General features: G+C 47.4%; 1 protein-coding gene across 3 annotated transcripts in view; it reads left to right on the top strand.

Moving 5' to 3' along the window:
- LOC147023439 (protein phosphatase 1 regulatory subunit 16A-like) overlaps positions 1-22,336 on the top strand; it is a 61,233-nt gene that overhangs the window by 28,070 nt on the left and 10,827 nt on the right. For all 3 annotated transcript variants that reach the window (XM_085888858.1, XM_085888857.1, XM_085888859.1), the window contains 3 exons: positions 6,011-6,114; positions 20,330-20,451; positions 22,017-22,142. In XM_085888858.1, the coding sequence (XP_085744984.1) occupies positions 6,011-6,114; positions 20,330-20,451; positions 22,017-22,142 (352 nt within the window). The remainder of the gene's footprint in view (positions 1-6,010; positions 6,115-20,329; positions 20,452-22,016; positions 22,143-22,336) is intronic.

Here is a 22,336-nt window from a genome sequence, read left to right as displayed (position 1 = left end):
TGTGCATCCTAGAGCATTGCGGGAGGTGGCTGAGCAGATAAGCCTCGTGTTAGCAGATATCTCTAATGGCTTGTTGGAGTCAGGAGAGGTATCAGAGGATTGGAGAGAAGCAATTGTAACACTGTTTATGAAGGTTTCCAGATAAGAATTAGGGATCTATGTTAGCTTGACTTCAATTATGGGGAAGGTGTTGGAGACATTAACTAAGGAACAGAAAGGGAAACATTTGAATCCTGTATGTTCAAACTAACTCAAGGTAGTCAGCATGGATTCCCTAAAGGGAGGTCTTGTTTAGCAAATGTATTTAGAGTTATATTGGGCAGTTTTTGACTGGGTTGATAGGGGAAGTACAGTTGATGGAGTTTATCTAGACTTTCAGAAAGCTTTTGATAAGGTACCACAGAGAAGGCTGTTGGCAAAGGTGAGGGTTTGTGGAGTCACCAGCTGGATTGAAAACTGGTTTAGTGATAGGAAGCAAAGAGTGACGTTGCACGGGAAGATATCTGGCTGGCAGGATGTAAGTAGTGGGGTACCCCAGGGATCAGTTATAGGACCATTATTCTTCCTAATCGACATTAACCATTTGGATAATGAGGTTTGGAGTAGGCTATGCAAATTTGCAAATGACACTAACCTTGGAAGTCAGGTAGACTGCACAGAGGGCAGTCATCTATTTCATAAATGCGAAGATACTTCAATAGATTAGGCAAAAGATTCGCAGATGCAATTTAACATTCGTAAATGTAAGAAGCTGGGAATTGGATGGACCAATGAAAATAGGGATTATATAAATTCAAGGAGCAGTCTTGGAGCATGTCACACAAAAAAGAGGTCTGGGTTGGTAATACATGTGGAAGGTAAACAGACAGCACAGTACCAGGTAGCTACAGGTAGAGTAGTTGTGTGGGATAAATTATAAAACAATAGAGGTCGTGTTAACATTGTACAATAATTTAGTGAGACCTCACCAGGAATATTGTACTCAATTTTGGTCACCGCATGAGAAAATAGAGCTGCCATGCAAGTGGTCCAGCACAGAGTGACGAGATTGATTCCTGGACTAGCGAGACTTTGCAATGAGGAACAGCTGAAAGAGACTGGATTTTGCTCATTACAAAAGAGGTGATTATGAATTGAGATGTTTAACATTAATAAAGGGTGGAGAAGGGAATAAGTTTGAAAAAATTTATCAGCAGAATGGACAGCGACGGCACCAGAGGCCATCGCATGGGAGTGAAGAAGAAGAGAGATGGGATATCATGAAGGCAGGGGTCTTTTACTCAGAGGGTAGTTAATGCATGGAGTTGTGGCAGCTTAAATGGTGGAAGGATTTAAACTGGAGTTGAATAGGTACCTGGAAGCATTAAGGATGGAGCAGTACATGGATATTGGCGGAAATGCGTGGGCATGATGGGCCGGATAGCCTCCTCCTACATCAGACTTCCTTGTATGAATCCTTGTATAAATCCTGAAAAGCAACAAAGCGCAGAGTAATGACACCATTTTCACTTTAGTATCCCTATCCTGCTCACAGCATGCACGTTCAGTCCCTCTTGCAATTAATCACTTGTTTTGGATCCCTGGCTGCACAAAAATTCAAGAATGTAAAAATGACACCTTTGAGCATTACAAGGTTGGTCTGCCAAAAGCAAAACTTTTCCCAATTGCTGCTTACCTTGTTTGTGCAGTGATAACTGTGATTGATTGGCAGCTGTTGTCATATGCCTTGTCAATAAAAATGACACTTTCCAAAATGCATTGACTGAGGATCACAGCACGTTCTGTTGTTGGTACTGGGCAGATTGCTTACCTGCCCAAAGAGTTGGCATTTCCACAGTTGAGATTAACCACATACCTCTGCCCAGATCGGGATCTGGATTCGGATCTTCACCAAAATCTTATAAATTCGTTCTTGTCTCACATCCAACCTGTCCACCAAGTTTGTCCGAATCCATCCATAACTTTTTGAGATATCGTGCTAGATATCGTTTTGGCTCTGTCTCTCAATGGTGAAGAAGAATGACTGAAAAAAATTATAGTATCCAGATCCGTATTCAGATCTTCACCAAAATCTCATCGATTTAGCCTCGTCACACACCCAATGTGCTCAACCAAATTTCATCCAAATCTGTCCGCAACTCTTTATAGGGACAGGCAGGTGGAGACTTTGAAGTTTTAATGCTCTCAATCTTAAAGCCATCATGCCAATGCCTGCCTATGAGCCAATAATGTCCTTTTTAGACCACAAAGGATTATTGGCTGGCCAAGCTCGTCTTTACTATTGCCAACCTTTTTGCAGCCTACTGAAGCAATCAAATTCAGCACAATGTTGTCTTGATTTATCTTTTGGGAATGGTGCCCAGAATCCCACCTTTATCTGTCTCCTCACTTGGCTGCCTGCGAAGACTCCAAACCTCAAGGAGTCAGTAGCATCACTTATCAAGAGGCAGGAGCACAGGACCTACCACTCTCAAACTGTCGATAGGATGATAGTCCTTCAATGTTGTATTGCTTTTAATCTACACTTGCACCCCTGAACCGTCATCTCCTTAACCCTCATCAGCCCTACCAGAAGAGATGCGTAGACCGACAAGTCGACTCCATTTAATGAAACAAAATTTCATCATGAAGAAAAACCAAGACAAATATGCAAAAACCTTTTCAGAGTTAATCACCCCACTTACTCGAATATCGGTACACTGTACAGGACACTGAATGACCACGCAAGAAACATATGGATCAATCAATCAATCAATCAATCAATCAATCAATCGATCAAACAATATACATTGAGGCATACTCGACTTTGTCAAGGCTAGTGTAGCTCTCTGTCAGCAGGAAATTCTAACGATTGTTTTTATCAACTGTGAGTTAGCAAAGGTTATGCAAAACCAGCGTGGGAAGCAAACGAATGCTGATGTTTCTGGTATTAACCTTTTGTTGGAGAAAGAAAAGGATGTATACCATGGGTGAAGGATCAAAAGGGGGGGCTGGATCTGTGATGAGGGGTGGAGAGTCAAAGTATGAAGGGGAGTAATGAGGATTTTGAGGGTCAAATGGCAGTAAGTCATGAATGGACGGTTGAGATGTTGAGTTGCTAATCAACAATAAGTCCTTGAAAGAGGGAGTTACGATGGTTGATGAAAAGCATTCATTAATATCTCACTGGGTGTGAGCGTACCGAGTTCAAAAACAAAGTACTGTTCTTCGTTAACCCTGGTTTGTGTGAGTTTACCTCATTTAAAACCAAGCACGGTGCTTTGTGCTTTCACGTGCCTGTCATGCCATGCTGGAGGAGGGTTGGGTAGATTGCCTGGGAAGATTAAAGAGTCGAGCTATGTGCTTGGACAGGTTTGCGATCGAGGTTTGGACAGCTGACATCTACTGTATATGCTTGGAGAGCTTGGTACAAAGGCTTGGAGGGGTCTGTGCTATGTGCTATGGGCTTGGGGAGGTTTTTGTTGCAGACTTGGAGAGGTGTGATGGAGAGGTCCATGCTAAAGGCCCAGAGGGATCCATCCTATATGTTTGGACAGGTGTGGACGACAGTCTTTTGAGAGGTCTGTGATTTTATTATTTAGTCCAGTAAGTGCTGCGTTCCCCAATCTTCATCCCTTCTCCCTGATGTAGATTTTTATTGCACACAGCGAACGTCATGCAGTATATAAAGTTGTGAGAAATGCAATCGAAGCGATCAATAACTTTTAATGGAGCTTTTCGTCCTGAAGTTGACGTGCGCGTTCTGATAAAAAACAAAAAAACACAGGTGTTGTAAATATGCTTTCGTGAGCCATTAAAAGTTCCTCGTATAAGCTCAGAGGGTAAAGTCCTTTCAATAGGGAATTCCACCAACCTTTGTTACGTTCAAAATAAATGAGGTGGTGGGTTCAAATGGAGGCTTTTCAAACCTTGAAGTTTGTCTGAATTGTTATTGACTGAGAGATTGATATCTGATGATAAATTAATGCAAGAAGAATGATTTCCTTGGGTTTTTGAGTTGTAAAGAGGTTGTCGGTGGTTGTAACGTCTGTCGTCGGTGCAGCAGTGATCCAAAAGCAAAGGAATCGACTCATCTTTTTTCAGTTTTGAAATCTGAACCATCGCCGCATAGATTGTGGAGTTGAAGGATAATTCATGGTATAGAATAGAACAATGGTTCTCAAGTTTCTCCGTCGGGGACCTCTTTCACACAGCACGCCTTTGAGTGCATCCCCCCTTTTTAGATGAAAAGCATTTTTTGTAAATAGTTTGCCAAGTGTATGTAATGGCAAACTTTGTAACTCGAGTGTTAAATAAATCTACCTTTTGTCTGTACTATTATTAACCCTTAGGGGTGCATGGGATGAAATCTCGATGACTTTTTTGCCATATGGGTCTGATAGGCCCAGGAACTGAAACAAAGTCATAAAGGAGGATAAAACACATTTTAGTTGCATGACAGTGAATCTAATATTAAGCAGAAAAGTTTATTGTATGTTGTATAAGTGCTTTACATTGTAGTTGTGAGGTTAATGTTCAGTCGAATTTTATTTCATATTTCACATACTTGATAACAACCATTGCTCAACATAAGCTTCAAGCAAACCAGTGGTATGGACGATGCTGTTTATTTGACATGAGAATTTTTATTCTTTGTGCCGCGTTACAAAGAGTGGATCCTATATCCTTCACACGTCAAGCCGGTTTTGGGGGTTTCACACTAATTGTAGGGGGCTGTGAATAATCCACTGTGACAGGAGAACTCCAAAGGCCATTTTGGCAACCAGTAGGCATTCACTTACAACTGAACAAACCCTGTTTTCTTTTTTTACATATGACTCCACATTGTATCCTACAGCATCCAATCCTCCTGACAAGTAGAGAGCAGCTGCGTCACTCTCTGCTGATGTGGAATAGATTTGATGCTGATCTGATTACCGGAACATGCCCTTCAATCCTGGAAAATCTCACATTTAGTGTAGTTCTTGTGTAGTAAAATTCAGTATCTGTCTGTGCGCATTCAAGTTTGAATGTTTTCCCAGAACTCACTGGTTGATGTCATGAAGTCTATCAAACATATTGATGAGGTATTCAAGCAGAGAAACAATTTTCTCGCACAAAACTTTTTAATTAAGTCTTGTTTCTCTCTTTGTACAAAGAAAAAAAAATCACTGCCATCTCTTCATGCAAAAATCCCTTTAGTAGCCATTCTCCGGAGTCATCAGACATGCATTGAGAAGAAGAACTTCGTATCTATCACCGGTTTCTTCGCAGAGGTCTCAAAAGAGACGCCTAATCAAAGCACGTGCCTTAATGAAGTTCGTTGCTGGTACGAAGACCTCCACCACAGTCCGAAGGCACACTGGCAATGTTTTTACAGCTCGGACTTGACTATGGATCGTGCAATAATGAGTGACATTCACATTCGGTGACACGCACTTGACCTTTCCCTGTAAGCCACGACCGTGCACCCATCATTATCGCAGCACCGTCAGCACACGTATACCACAAAGATCTTTCCACTCAATGCTGTTGCTTTGGAGAAAGGTATTTGTCTTCTTGAAAATGTCCACTTGCGCTCTTATCTTGCGGTTGTTTAGAGTTCTTCACAGAATATGAATTAGTCCCTTGCATCTCATCGTAAACTCTACACAAGATCAACTCTTGCGTCGAGTTTTTGCAATGAGTAGGCGAGTGTATACTTGTTTCATCGCCAAAGTCCTGCCTTCTGCAGGAGACATTACATCATTGACACAGCCATGTCTCCCAAAAAGGGTTCGGGTTTGGGTTAAGCTACCGTGAGCAACACAGTTAATGTGGCGTAAGGATGATGATGATGATGATGATGATCAGTATAATTTGTCATCAAAGTGTGATACAATTCCCATTTTTTTGTTTCCTGCGCAGATCAGGAAATGGTGTAAAATGGCTATGCTGAATATTTCCTTGAGTGTTTTGAGTGCAGGGTGTGAGAGTGTGATATGAGCACAGTACAACTGTGTGAGGGCGTTGTTTTGGATACTGCGTGCAGTGGTGCCCAACTTCTGGCAGTGAGCAGTGAAGACGAGCTGGCCATTGATGTATGCAGTGTGGAAAATACTCGCTTGGGCCTTCTTCACCTCATGAAGGAACATGGTCTGAAACCCATCTTTCATCCATAACTCTTTATTCATTCAATTACTTTGCCTTCTTGTCATTTTCCTTTTAATCAACTGTAATTTTAAAACAAACAAAAAAAATCTTCATTTCATTGAATCATTAGCTTCCTCTTACCAATATAATGAAAAATAAAAACGGTGGTGTGTCTTGGACTATTCAGAGGATCTCACTCAAGAACATTTATTGAACACCCAACATATTATGTACAATGGCATTATTACCTCCGCCACCAAAGGTGAAGGAGGTTATGTTTTCACCCCTTTCTGTCTGTTTTTTGTGTACAGGATATTTCAAAAAGTTGTGCACGGATCCGGATTAAATTTTGTGGACAGGTTCGGTGTGTGACGAGAATGAACTGATTCGATTTTGTTGAAGATCCGGATCCGGATCCGACTACTAGAATTTTTAAAGTGATTCTTCACCATTGCGAGATCGGGCCACAAACGATATATAGCACGATATCTCAAAAATGTGTTGGGCCCGATATGTTCTCATGGATCAGGCATTACGTGGTGGAGGTATGCGCCCTACCCGAGTGCCCTTTCAATTTTTATTCTTATATTGCCTTTGACAACTTTATAACTTTACTGCCATGGTGAATAACAGTGACAAAACTATAAGGGCACTCGATAGAGCGCATAACTCCACCCTGTAATGCCTGATCCACGAGAACATATTGGGCCCAACACATTTTTGAGAAATCGTGCTATATATCATTTTTGGCTCTATCTCTCACTGGTAAAGAATCACTTAAAAAATTCTCGTAGTCGGATCCAGATCCAGATCCGGATCTTCACCGAAATCTAATCGGTTCGTCCTTGTCGCACACCCAACCTGTCCACAAAATTTCATGCAGATCCGTCCACAACATTTTGAGATATCCTGTACACAAACAAACAGACAGACAATTAAACAGACAGAAACAGGTGACAACATAACCCCCTTCACCTTCGGTGGCGGAGGCAATAAGAAAAGGTAGGAAACAAGTACTACAGTCAAAGGAATAATGTGTCGAGAAAGCCAAACAGTATTATTACAAATTGAAAACATTGTTTTCCTGAAATGCTTAATTCAGGTCACCTGGTCGAAATACCTTGTAATGTAGCATTTTAAGCATTGTAGTTATCAGTGTAGTTCAGAATAATGTGCCACATCTCAGCTGTCCAATTGTCAGCTGACATGTGTCCATGTGGACACATGGACAAAACAACAGTCCATGTGCCGCATGTCAGCTGCCACATGTCAGCTGTCCACATCCAATGTAGTCCAAAAAAGTGCCAAATCACTATGCGGATCATACGGATGATCCGCTGTGGCGACCCCTAACGGGAGCAGCCGAAAGAGGAAGAAGATGTCAGCTGTCCAATTCTGAGTTTGTTTCCGGCATAATCTTAGTCAACTAAAATTCCTTGTGGTGCAACGCTGCCAAGAGGTATAAAACAGTGGAACACTGTCCGAAGCTGGCTGTTCCGTCTGCAATCATTTGCACATTGGTGATAATGCATCGTCTTTCTCGAGCAAAACCATTGGTAGGACTGTTGTTTTCGGATAGTGTTGGTGTCACAGATACGCCATCCGATTGGTGCCGAACTGTGCATTCATTTTTGGAGGGTTAAAGATGTTTGAGCGCAACAGCAACTCCCTACATCCACAACCCTAACCCCCTAAATATGCAATGCAGACCAAACTAGAGAGTTCATGGAACATGTTCATAGAACACAGCATTTACATATTTACATCAATCTAAATAAAATAATGATTTTAAAGATTGTTAAATAATATTTGGGAACATTAGTGCCATTCAAGAAATCTTATACACGACCCTATTTGACATGTCCAAGTACAGTACTGCTCGACCGAAGGGTTTCAAAGTGCAAAGAAGGTGATTTGTGTTCTCCGGTGTTCAAATACATAATTCAATTTAAAGTAATATAAAGATTGGAAAAGTCATGTAAATTAATTAATTCTGGAATTTACTGCCATTGTTTAAATGAGTGGCAGTGTCTATTACACCACCCGATCTAACGCGTTACATTCGTTATTCATGCCTGTTGTTTGTGTCCTTTATAACATCCTTAAAAACAGTGTTTCCTTTTTGCAAAGATTTTCAATTCTGTTAAACTGCCAGGCAGGCAAGCAGAGTGAAATAAATTATCTCACTCCCCTCTATACATGTGCGATCGGGACGAATCTTTTTTTTCTTTTTCTTTTTTATACATGGTCTAGGCTTGTGGAAGAGCGGGGACACAGAACAGAGGAGCACACAACATAACAAAGTGGACAGCAGGAGAAAGGGGAAACGCCAACAGCAGGATGGAAGGAGAAAGTAGACGGAGATGGACAAACAAGGGATGTCGGTGTTGACGAGGGGTATGGGGAGAATGCAAAGGGTGGACACGATGGCTACATAAGCAAAAATTTGGGAGGGGTGAGAGGTGGTTTAACGGGTGTAGAAAAGATCTGGTTTTGGATGGGGTGGGGGGAGGGGGTGTTGACTTGAGATGGTGGTGAATAACTGTCTTGAAGACCTGGATGAAAGAATGAGATTGAAGAGAGTGTTGAAGGTGGTTCAACAGTCAGGAAAAAAGAGGATTAAATGAGTGGAGGTGTGCAGTGGTTCAGGATTTAGGCAGTTTCACTCGGAGGTGGTTGCTGGTGGACCGCATGTGTCCTCCAGATACCTGGGGGAAGGGGGGTGGGGGCAAAGTATGGAGAGGGCTGAGGATGCAAGACCAGAAAAGAGGCAGAAGGAGACAGAGAGACCACCGACGTGCAGCGATGGCGAAGTGATCCCATAGACTCTTGATCTTGAAAGCCCTGGTTTCCACGGCATCAGGCTGAGTAAGATGTGAGGTCGGGGAGCCAGCCCAGAGGAGAGAGCAGTACTCCATCAAGCTGTGGATGAAAGCCTTGTCGGTGGATCGGAGCCCAGGTGTGTAAAGGAAGGACTTTGCACGACTGAGGATGCCCAGTCGGCATCTGGCTTTGGAGGCCAACTTTGAAATGTGGTTTTCCCAAGAGAGATCATGGCAGAGAGTGAAACCCAAGAGTTTGAGTGACTGAACCTCTTCAAGATGGTTGTTCAGAAAGTAGATGGGAGGGTTTTCGGTATGGTCCTTTTGGAGAGAGAGTGTGAGAGTGTGAGATTTCTCTGGATTGAAAGACATTTTCTAAGTGTTTGACCAGCATATAATTTTGTCAAGGTCTGAGGAGAGGGGAGAGGCGACTGCCTGTCTGTCAGAGGGATGTCACAGCAGAGAGTGGAGTCATCAGCAAAGAGATAAAGAGGATTTTTGAGAGAGTCAGTGAGATCATTGATGAAGATTAGGAATAATATGGGGCCAAGAACATTGTCTTGGGGTACTCCAGCCTTGACAGGGAGAGGAGAAGAAAGGGTTCTGCTGAGAGCTGCACATTGCCTATTAGAGTGGAGCAAGTCAGTAATCTAAGAGTAGAGTTGGTCTGGGATTCAATAGGCAGACAGTTTGGAGAGCAAGGCAGGATGCCAGACTATCGAAGGCTCGAGATATGTCTAGAAAAACGGCCCTGATCTCATGTCTAATATTGAGGGCCTCCACCATAGTTGGGAGAGTAGAAGCAGCATGTCCAAGGTAAACTGACCAGGTCTGAATCCAAATTGATGATCTGAGATGAGGCTGTTGGAGAAAAGGAATGATTTTATGTCAACTGTGATGATGGATTCCATGACTTTTCTGCCAATTGGAAGTAAACTGATTGGTCTGTAAATAAGGAGATCCATTTTTACACCTTCTTGTGCAATACTATGATGTTGGCTGATTTTCCAAGGAAATGGAAGATGACCTATGGTAAATGATAGGGTGAAAATGGTAGAGAGAGGATGTGCAAGAACAGCAGAGCAGGTTTTTGGACACATGAGCTGATGTCGCCCGGTGCAGTTGCAGAGTCAGAGTCAAGGATTGCCAGAAGCTTTTCCACCTTCTCAGGTGCAAAAGACACAGAATGCAGGAGGAGTTTGGTGTGAGCGAGTGGTTATAAGGACACAATATTTTGAATCAAACACAGAATTGAGGCATTCGGCGCTCTCATGAGCAGAGTTGGCTGTGGTGCCATTGGAAAAGAGGGAAGGAATGGAAAGCAGACACCAGAGACTGATTTGACAAGGTGTCACCAGGTTTTAGAGGAGAGAGACAAGTTTGAAAGCTCATTCTTGAGATTGGACAGATGTTGTTTTCTGGATCTCCTGAGAGTGGACACAAACTTGTTACAGGCCTTGCGGAATGATCTTTGGTTGCCTTCAGTTGGATTTGCCTTCCTGGAGGAGAATGCAAGTTATTTTTTTCATGTAGTTGTCTCACTGCAGGATTCAGAGTACCAAGAGCAGGAGGATTGGTAAGTTTACTGAAGATGAGATGGGATTAATCTGTGAATAAGAGAGAGCAGGATTCTGTGGAAGACTTCCCAGGCTGAATTAATATTGTTGCGGATTCGCGCCCGCCGGCGTGCGGACGGCCACGTAACTCGAATCGCTGCACGTCGCCCACCGGACGGACAATCCCGTCGTGACCCTCTCGGACTAACGCCGGGAACTAGTCACGGGTGGGCCTTTCGGCCTCACCACGATCGTGCCAATCGGCCCCCCGCGTGGGATAGGGTTGCTCGCCAAATTCGACCTACCTAAGTACCCACACGGAGGGTAGACCGGGCGATCGCACCTCGCCGCCGGTCGACTTCAGACACGGGCCACTTTAAGCGACCCGTTCCGTACTATCGGGACAACCGAGTGGTGTTATCGTCGGCCTCGACGGTTCGATTATTTATCGAGCGTATTTCGCCCACGACCAACCCTTTACGTGAAGTAAGATGGAGATTCAATTAAAGAAAAGACGAAGCGAAACGGGAAAAACAGTTCAACATAAAGCACATTTATTTCGCGATGGCACACGGATAGCACACATATACAATTATACACCAAAAGCAAATGTAAAAGAAGAAGAAACACACAATAATGCACAAAAAGCAAATGTAAAAGCAAAACACAATGCAGATCTACCACCGACTACCGAGCACACGGCAACACTAAAACAGTTTTACTTCACAGACGGCGCCGACAACACATATACTCAAAGCAAAAGAAAAAGGTACCACCCTCCACGATGAGGGGGGCAGACGGGCCTGGGGCCGAGACCGCGTCGAGCCTACCCGTCTGGTGATGAGCCACAAAATGGCGGTGGCGCCCCGACTCCGCGGGCCTCGTGGACAGTGTCTGGAATGGGGTGGGAAACGGGGCCCCCTTCTCGCACTATCTCAGCGCGGGGGGGAAACAGGAGGGGGTTGTTGATGCTCGGGGGGGATGAGGATATCCCGCTGGTTCGGGTCCCGCGACGAGCGTCTCCACCGCGACCTCGGTCGCGTTATCGGCCTCCCCTCTCCGCAGCTCCCCGACTCTGACACGAGCGCCCCCTCGACTGCCTTCGCCGCCGCCACCTCTCCAACTCTCCAACTCTCCACAGCTCCGTCCAACTGCTTTCTCCGACTCTTCTCTTCACTGACTTCCCAACTCAACTTTCCGACTCTTCCCAACTCCACTTGACTGACTCAACTGCCTTTTTGGCGAGTGAACGCGGCCCTTTATAGCCCCCGTGGCTTCGCTCCTTCACCTTCGATCCTTTACCTCTGGCTGGCTCCCCATTGGACAGAGGAAAAGTGGGCGTGAATGCTTTTTGATCCATGAATCTGCATATAGCGATATTACTCCGACGCACCTGGAGGCGGGGCCAAATCGCCCCATGCTCGCTGATAGGACGGAACAGAAGTGGGCGTGAATAGTTTTTGATCCGATTTCTTCGGAAAGGCTGGTGTTTCTGCACCCGCTGCTCGGTGCGTGCCCTGCACGAGTCCAGTATCGGTGCCCACAAGCGGCGCGGGAATGACGGTGATGCGATGGTTGCGAGGGCGAGTTGTGACGGTAAAGGTCGTGGCTGTTGGCGTTGTTGTTGTTGTGAAGCGGCGTTGCGGTTGGTGGTTGTTGTGTGATGGCTGCTGAGACGTGGTTGGTGGTGGTAGTAATGGTAGTAATGGCGGCTGGTCCAAAATAAAGATAGTAAAAGAAAAACGGCTATCTAAAGGGGTCGCAGCCCGAATGAATGACATTTATTCCCTCTAAACAACGGGTTTGGGCCTAACTACACATATACTTACAGAGATATCTCACCTAAGGGACCTGAATGGTGGTTTGCGAATTTCGTCAACCACAACACTACCCCCTCCCCTTTTTACAGACTCATCCCGAGTCGTCAAATTTTCATGTGCCATCATGTGTAGTTTTCCCCGAGTACATTTTACCTACGGATCCCTGAGTGCGACATTCATGGTATTCGTGTCCCCAAAATAAATAACCTGAGGGCTGAGTAACTACCTAAACAAACTCACTCACACGGACGACTTAAATAAAATTGCCGGCGCTAAGACAGACATGCCGGGGGCGCACTCATATGTACAGTACATCTTAACCTTAACTTACAAATTTTACACTAAACCATGGCCCAGGATCAATGGACTCTGCAAAAAGAAAGCAGTTAGCAGGGAGCCAGGCTGCTCACATGCAGTCTCTGACTCAACCAATGCAGGTGACAGGGAACGTGGCCGGCTGCTCACACGCAGTCCAAGGCCTTCCCTTTTGAAATGAACCCAGTGAACCACAACGGTGCATGGGCTGCACAAACGCAGTCTCCGTGCCAGCTCAAGTGGCACACGCAATGAGCACAATGGATGGATGGATGGATGGATGGATGGATGAATGGATGGATGCAAACATGGTGCACGGGCCGCCACTGCAGGCCTGTGTTGTAGCTGCCAACAGGGCAGTTCTCGCAGCTTGCAAACTGTTGCCTTGATCCTGGCGCACATGGCAATGAACAGGGGGGTGGGGGCAACGCAAAATTGAACGGGGGCTGGTGAACAGGGGCAGTGGGCATGGCATGGCAAAGGCAGCAGGCAAACACAGCCCGCAGAAGAAGGCCGCTGCAGGCAAACACAGCCGGCAGATGAACTGGCCGGCACAGGCTTTGAAGCACAGCAGCTGCAGACAATCCGACCGGCCCAGGCCTTGCAGCACAGCAGCTGCAGACGATCCAGCCGACACAGGCCTTGCAGCAAAACAACAGCTGCCGATGAAGTGGGCCGGCCTTTGCCTTGCAGCAACGCAGCCAGCAGATGAAGCTGGCCAGCCTTTGCCGTTCAGTGGAGGTTGGTGGAGGGAGTGCGGTGGTGCTGGCCACTCGGCAGGCGGGCTCGGACCTACCTACCTGTCTCCCTCCCACCTATCGCCTTTGCCTGTCACTGTACATACCCACTCCCTTAATTTGTCAAACCCTAATTTAGCCCCAACTTTTTCTTTTTTTTTACTTCCCCACTATAAATCGTCCCCTAACCCCCTGTACTGTCCTTGTTCGGCTAACCTATCCTGTCACCTAGCCTACTCCCAACCCCTACGTTCCCTTCCCGGAGGGGAATAAGGGAGAGCTAGCGTCCTGTGCTGAGGCCCAATCTAAGCCTCAGGATGGCCTCCCCAGAGTTCAGCGATCTATAACCAAAGTGGGTCCAGCGGCCCACAACGAGAGCGAGGGGATGGATGGTGCGGAGGGGTACACTTCCTAATCTACCCTAACCATTAACCTGTTAAACTACCCCGGGGCTTTCAACAAGCGCCTCGCGCTTAAGCTATTGGTTCTAACAACCCAGATTCCCGTCGCCTGTGTTGGTGTCCTCACAATTTCGGGCCTTGCCCCCCAATTTTCTCTCCGTGCCCTCACACGGTCTCATGGCTGGGACACGTGGCTCCCTTTGGCAGGCACGACCCTCTGCCGAATCTCCCGCTATGGCACCCCCGGGCACTACACTGCCTCCGAGCCTACCAGCTCCCTAACACCGGGGAGTGCCCCCCATGGCACCTCCCCTGAAACGCACACGTGGCAGGCTGGCTTCCCAGGCCCCTTTCCGAGGGTCACCCGTGCCCACAACACTGCCCACGCGGCTAATGGCGCCCCGGGCCCCCGCACCAAGCAGGCGCACCCGTGCCCACTACGCTATCCCGGCCCCCCATGGGCCCTTGGCCTACCACGGCCGACTAGCCTGGTGCCCGGGGTACCCACTCAGCGATACTCACCTTTCGCCACCACGCTCCCAGCCTGTCAACAGGGCTCCTGCACCCCTCCAAATGGGTTTCGAGCCTACGTTCACACCAACAATAAAACGACCTCCATTTTTCAATTTAACTAACCCCCTAACTCACTCTACACTGACCCCGGGGTCCCTTGGGCGGGAGTCACTCCTCCCCCCAATCACTCATCGCACCATGCATTCCCCATTCGCTCCATTCACACAGACCCGCTGGCCTCACTCACTCATCATGTACTCACCTCACAACTCTTCAACACACACACCGCTGAACTCTGCCATCCTTCTAACCACCTCCCCTAACTAACTTGTGCTCCCACGTCGTCCCTTAAACTACAGCACGTTCCTTTTAACACTACGTAGCTAAGCTACGTCCCCGCTACACATCCACAAGTCTGTCAATGTCTCCAAATAATCCCATTAATCAATTTCCCAACCTAAATCTCGCTACAATCCCTCTAACTCATCCATTCCACGGACTCCATGAGGACTTACCCCTGCCCCATGAAGTCGGTCTAGCTAAGCTAACCCTTCCCCCTAACTAGTTTCCATCCTGTGCCCTGGTCAAGGGGGTCTTCCACCCCTTGCCCAGGAATCCTGTGCACCCGAAAGTGAGGCTTGCTTTTTTTTTTTTCACATGCGCAGCACCAGCGCGGCAACTCGCGCACTTTGCACCTGCCCGTGACGTCATGCAGCTGCACGTGTTCCTCGTCCCTCCTTGGACGGTACCATCCGGCAGGGATACCCCTCTTGCCGGATTCCAACCCCGCGTGCAGCCATGACGTCACCGTGCGCATAAAAAAAACACAAGCCCCACGTCTCGAGGGGTTCCCCACGCGAACACATGTGCTTTGCCAGTTGGAGCTTAACACACACGATCGCGTGGAGAACCCGTTCGGTCCAAATCCGTAATCCTGCCTAAACTTTGTCCGTCCGCGGGATCGGCAAATCCACCGCGTGCGTTTCCCGACCGGGACTTCACTCTCGCAAGCGAGCACGTGGGGGCCTCGTGCGTTGCACAGCACGGACCTCGTGCTCGCTGCTGGGTGAACCCGGCACGGTCCCCGAAACAACTACAGCCGCTACTCGGCTTTCTTTCCTCTGTCGCAGTCTCCGTCGCCATTCAACACACGCACTCCCGCGTGTTACGACGCTAACACACCTCACCATTAAACTCACACCGGGAGACGCGGCTGCATGTTCACACATGCCGACCGACATCTCCCTTACACACAGCGACCTTGCACACGCTGTCTCTCTCACACTCGGCCGCTCACTCACGCATGCCATTTCCCTTGCACACGTGGCTCCACTCACTCGCGGCCTTTCACTCACTCGTGCCATTTCCCTCACACAAACCATACTACTCACACACGCGGGGGCACTCATCCGCCGTGCCTCACTCATACACCGTGCCTCACTCACACACGCGGGGGCACTCATCCGCGGTGCCTCACTCATACACCGTGCCTCACTCACACACGCGGGGGCACTCAACCGCGGTGTTTCACTCACACACGGCGCGCTGGGAAGCACGCCCTTCTGCACACTTACCACCACACCACTCACACACGGGGTCGCTTCCACACACCGGGTCTTTGTCACCCACCCGGTCGCTCTCACACATGCCCTTGGACCCGCGCTATGCGTGCGTTGCAGCACGCATTTCGCCACACTCGTGAACACACACCTCGACACCACACACACCGGGACAACCACACTGGGGATTCGTGTCCCCACAAGGGTCTCCGGGGCCTCTATACCCCCCAAGCTCGGCGTACACCCGTCCACAGCACTCCTCCCCTCGACCTCGCAAAGCACGACCGAACCCACCTGGTCGTGACTCGCCTCAAGGGGGCAGACTCCCTCCCCTCGTTCCTGGAGGAGGCTATCCCGCTGCTCGCACCGGGTCCCTACACGCTCCGCGAGCTCAACCTCATCGTCCTCCACTACCTCTGTGTGTGTGTGTGCGTCTCTAACCCCGTCATTATCATGCAGTCTCTCCTCTATCGTTCCCATCTCCCGTGTCTCTGTACATTTATTCGTTTCTGTTGTCCCCTCGTGTCTATTAGTCTCTGCTTCTTTCTGGCGTCTTTCCCTTATCTTTATGTAGGTCAACCTTGCTTTCTCCTTAAGTCGCTCCCGTCCTTCCCTGTTTTTCACTCCTTGCTCTTTCACGATCTCCGCGTACCTCATCCTTGCTTTCCGTCTTAATTGTTCTTTTCTCTCCCTCCCAATTACTTTCACCTCGTCTCTTGTCTCCCGAATTATTTTCTCCTTACCCGCCTCCACCGCGGGCCCGACAGCCGTTGCACTCCCTCCCAGCTCGTTCGCTCCCACACGTGGAGTCGCCATTTTAAGCTCCCTGGTCACTGCCTTCATGCCCGCCTGCAGGCTTCGGCCCATGCTCTGCGTCTCACCCCGCAGCTCTTTCATTTCGAGTGAGTTTGTTTCCATCTTTTCGTTCATGCCTTTTATTTCGTTTATCATTTCCTTTGTGTTTGTATCCATCTTCGCTGTCATTGCCGCCAGCATGGCGCATAGCTGGGCCATGTCGGGTGCGCTTCGGTGAGCCGATTCGGCAAGGATCGGGGGGTTTGGGCGGAGAGGGGAAGGGGAGGTGTCATACACCGCGGCCGCCGCCGCACCTATTTCGGGCTCTGGGTTCAGTTGGGCGAGTTCGTGTTCCTGCACAACCAACATTTCCTGCACGGGGATTTCATCCTGGCCCATGGATCCTACATTACTACACATATACATTTCTAATACCCCCGGGTCCCGCTCGCCTTGAGACGCCATCTTATTTCTCGTAAAGGGTTAATTTAGCTCGCTCGTAATTTGGAGGGAATCGGGGGTCGCTCCTCTCACCCCTGGACCGATTCCCGTGAATTTAGCTGGAGACAGGACAGCCCGTTTTCCCGTTCTCCGATACCAGTGCTGCGAGGAGGGCGATGAGTTTATATCGCACGACCTGACACCAGTGTTGCGGATTCGCGCCCGCCGGCGTGCGGACGGCCACGTAACTCGAATCGCGGCACGTCGCCCACTGGACGGACAATCCCGTCGTGACCCTCTCGGACTAAAGCCGGGAACTAGTCACGGGTGGGCCTTTCGGCCTCACCACGATCGTGCCAATCGGCCCCCCGCGTGGGATAGGGTTGCTCGCCAAATTCGACCTACCTAAGTACCCACACGGAGGGTAGACCGGGCGATCGCACCTCGCCGCAGGTAGACTTCGGACACGGGCCACTTTAAGCGACCCGTTCCGTACTATCGGGATAACCGAGCGGTGTTATCGTCGGCCTCGACGGTTCGATTATTTATCGGGCGTATTTAGCCCACGACCAACCCTTTACGTGAAGTAAGATGGAGATTCAATTAAAGAAAAGACGAAGCGAAACGGGAAAAACAGTTCAACATAAAGCACATTTATTTCGCGATGGCACACGGATAGCACACATATACAATTATACACCAAAAGCAAATGTAAAAGAAGAAGAAACACACAATAATGCACAAAAAGCAAATGTAAAAGCAAAACACAATGCAGATCTACCACCGACTACCGAGCACACGGCAACACTTATACAGTTTTACTTCACAGACGGCGCCGACAACACATATACTCAAAGCAAAAGAAAAAGGGACCACCCTCCACTATGAGGGGGCAGACGGGCCTGGGGCCGAGACCGCGTCGAGCCTACCCGTCTGGTGATGAGCCGCAAAATGGCGGTGGCGCCCCGACTCCGCGGGCCTCGCGGACAGTGTCTGGAATGGGGTGGGAAACGGGGCCCCCTTCTCGCACTATCTCAGCGCGGGGGGAAACAGGAGGGGGTTGTTGATGCTCGGGGGGGGGATGAGGATATCTCGCTGGTTCGGGTCCCGCGACGAGCGTCTCCACCGCGACCTCGGTCGCGTTATCGGCCTCCCCTCTCCGCAGCTCCCCGACTCTGACACGAGCGCCCCCTCGTCTGCCTTCGCCGCCGCCACCTCTCCAACTCTCCACAGCTCCGTCCAACTGCTTTCTCCGACTCTTCTCTTCACTGACTTCCCAACTCAACTCTCCGACTCTTCCCAACTCCACTTGACTGACTCAACTGCCTTTTTGGCGAGCGAACGCGGCCCTTTATAGCCCCCGTGGCTTCGCTCCTTCACCTTCGACCCTTTACCTCTGGCTGGCTCCCCATTGGACAGAGGAAAAGTGGGCGTGAATGCTTTTTGATCCATGAATCTGCATATAGCGATATTACTCCGACGCACCTGGAGGCGGGGCCAAATCGCCCCATACTCGCTGATAGGACGGAACAGAAGTGGGCGTGAATAGTTTTTGATCCGATTTCTTCGGAAAGGCTGGTGTTTCTGCACCCGCTGCTTGGTGCGCGCCCTGCACGAGTCCAGTATCGGTGCCCACAAGCGGCGCGGGAATGACGGTGATGCGATGGTTGCGAGGGCGAGTTGTGACGGTAAAGGTCGTGGCTGTTGGCGTTGTTGTTGTTGTGAAGCGGCGTTGCGGTTGGTGGTTGTTGTGTGATGGCTGTTGAGATGTGGTTGGTGGTGGTAGTAATGGTAGTAATGGCGGCTGGTCCAAAATAAAGATAGTAAAAGAAAAACGGCTATCTAGAGGGGTCGCAGCCCGAATGAATGACATTTATTCCCTCTAAACAACGGGTTTGGGCCTAACTACACATATACTTACAGAGATATCTCACCTAAGGGACCTGAATGGTGGTTTGCGAATTTCGTCAACCACAACAATATCAAGGGCGGTGGATATGGTAGACCAGTCTTGAAGTGTAATGTGGCTGCTTGCAGTCCCTGACAGTCTGCCTGAGTGAACTGCCAGACTCACCCGTGCTGAGGCTGTTCTCTGAGAATGGCCAGAGAGATGTTCACCTTCATAGGCACATGATCAGATGAGCCAATTTTGGCAGAGGACAGGCAAGACACATTGGCGGGGAAGTTGGTCATCACCAAATCCAGAAGGGAAGATTGGACGGTGTATAGGCAACTGACAGCTCTGTATGCGCAAAAAATAAAAAATAAAAAACCCAGTTCACCTGCATAAAGCAAAAACATACCGACTGCTTATAATTCAAAACACTTCACTGCACTGGAAAACGTGGGGACAGGAATACTGAACTGTAAATTATGGAGATTTGCAAGACCCTCCCCCATCTGGAGGTGGCGCTACAAGATACACATTTACAGTGAGAACTAGCATCCTCACCCTCCACCCTCCCAAGACCATGGCAAAGATAAAAACGCCCTATACATTAATTGGGGTGAAGCTAATCCTCTGTAGCAAGTCTAGGTGTAATTTGGCCAGAACTGTAGGGGGAGTAGCACAACAAACAGACACACACACACACACACACACACAAACAAACACACACAAACAAACAAACACACACAAACAAACACACACAAACAAACAAACAAGCACACAAACACCAGTCCATGAATTATAGTAAGGATTCAGAGACGACTGTTAAACAGTAAACGGCATGTATGTTTTCCGATTCTTGTTCAAAACATAACATTCAATTTAAATTCAGTTGTTCTTTGATCATAAACTGATTTTTGTTGACAGACGGACAGACGGACGGACGGGCATGAACCATTCTTGCTGAACCCTGTTTAGGTTTCACATGCACAGGGTAATAACGTTAACCTATTTAAATCTGTCACGTTCTGTGAGATACTCAGAGCCTGACAAAGAAAACTTCTTGGCATAACTAGTCATCATCTGATAGATAGATTTGACAATTCATTGAGGAATTCAATTCTAATACTCAGATCGAAAGCATTGTCAGTCTGTTTACTGTTGATCAAACAAATTGATTGGCAATTGATAATAGGCTGTGATTTTGGGGGACAATCTCTCTCTCTCTCTCTTTTTCTCTTTCTCTTTCTCTTTCTCTTTCTCTTTCTCTTTCTCTCTCTTTTCTGCATTTTACTCTCATCATCTCAACATTGATCTTTGTCAAACTCTTTAGAAAATGTGGTTTAATTAATCAACTGTTTTATGTGGTAGGTGTAACGGAGGAAGACAAAGAGCTGGCAAGGTGCAAGAGAAAAGAAATGATCGTGCAGAAATTGGAGGAGATTATTGACAGTGGTGAGAACCTCAAGTCTGACAGCCAGTGTGCGACTCTGGTGGGTCTTCTTTCTATTCCTCGACACAAGCCAACTCGTTTGCAACGTTATGATGTTATCATGGTGCGAGCCTGATGAAGTTAGCTTGTCCATGTACTCTTGCTACACATGGAATCACATTACCGCTGTTTGGTGTTGTTTAGAGAATTGCAGGTCTATGAAATGCAAATACTTGGAATAAAATTTGTTGACATGCAACAAAGCCATAAACACGAAGGGAAGAATGACATGCTCAATAAGGCATTCTATCCCGTAACCAATGCTAAACATAAAACAAATCTTAAGGGGCAAAATTAAACCACAAAATGAAAGCCCATAAACACAGGAGCGTATTTTTACAGATAGATTCCTTGCCATACAGAGTCGAGCCTCGGAGAAGAGCTCAACAACAGGAAACGAGGGAGTGGGCGCACACATGAGCGTGATCTTAGGGGAAACGCTGGCATTTTGGAGAGGGTTCACAGGAATGAAAATCTCAGGGGTAGGAATGGGAGATGACATGTGATGGTAGTCTTTTGCTTTCTTGTCATTTTCTTTTCAATAAACTCATTAAAAAATATATATATATATTTCATTTTATTCATCTGTGAAGCAATGGAGGATGATTGGACAGATGCAGAAAGGCATTTCCATAAGCAGGAAACAGAGGGTTAAAATAGTGCAAGGGAGTCTGAACTTTGGCAGGATATAAAAGAGTGGGTTTCTGGGTGACCGTGCTCATACTAGTTTGGCTTTGGAGCAGAGGTTGAAAATAGCAGCGGGTGCAAGACCAGATGACAGATGGTGGAAGACCGAGAGGTCACAGATGGTATTGTATTTTGTATTTCCTTAAGAGAACCGATGACCAGTAATTCCTGAATCCATTGCATTCCATATAAACCTTTTAACGGACATCTCAGTGATACAATATTTGCTGCAATACCTTTATAAGTTAAGGGTAAACTTAACTGGTTTCAAAAGATTTTTCAGCAGTGATATGTCCAGGATGAATTTGCTTGAGACGAGCGCGGGACATATTTACAGGAAAAGAAAGAAAGAAGCAAAGGTTGAGATGAAAGTGATGATCGGAAAGGAAATTCGTTTATAATGGCATTAGAGAGAAATTGGGAAATCAGAAAAGTCAACATGCAGCACTCGACACAATGTCGAACTCGATCATGAAGCATATTCTTACTGGTTGTTTAAGTTAAATGAATGAATAGATGATGATGTTAGAATGTGATGGAGTGAGTTATTGAAATAGGGAATGGGATGTGGAGAAAATACTCTCAAGGTGAGTTGAATGTATTATTTTCATGTTGAGGTTTCCTTCCTCTTTGCAGCAGGATGGACTCATTGAATCATTCTTGACTTGCTGATGCTTCCACGAAGTTTCCTCAACAGTACTGCATCACCTCCGTTGTCATTTGATAACTTTTTACTCGCATTGCCAAAAACACAAGACTATTAAAAAGCCAGAAAAAAAATCTTATCTCCCTCCAGCAAAGGAGATATAATTTTGAGTTTATATATATATTTTTATCATTAGTGTCTTTTTTTCCCCCCCTTTGTTCTTTCATTTCCAGCTCCATGTGACTGCCTGCTATGGTCTGCTTTCTCTGACTCAGCTTCTGCTAGAGAAAGGTGATGACCCAAATGCTGCAGATGAAGATGGCTGGGCCCCACTCCATGCTGCAGCCTACTGGGGACAGGTCATTGCTTTTCCCACATTCCTCTCGGAAGCTCAAAGCACAGAAACAAAATATCTTTGGTTCAGATCACATCCAGTTTCGCTGGGATGGAAAGATGCTTCTTCGTTTGTATGCAGCACAAGGCTGCGGGGTAGCATCATTGGCTGAGGGGCTCAGCTGTGCCACTGAATCGGCGCTGGTTTGGGCAAGAATTT

The sequence above is a fragment of the Eptatretus burgeri genome, chromosome 7 (genome assembly GCF_056783735.1).
Source record: "Eptatretus burgeri isolate ZD-2024b chromosome 7, Ebu_testis_v1, whole genome shotgun sequence".
Lineage (NCBI taxonomy): Eukaryota > Metazoa > Chordata > Myxini > Myxiniformes > Myxinidae > Eptatretus > Eptatretus burgeri.
This window is presented reverse-complemented; position numbering and strand designations above follow the sequence as displayed.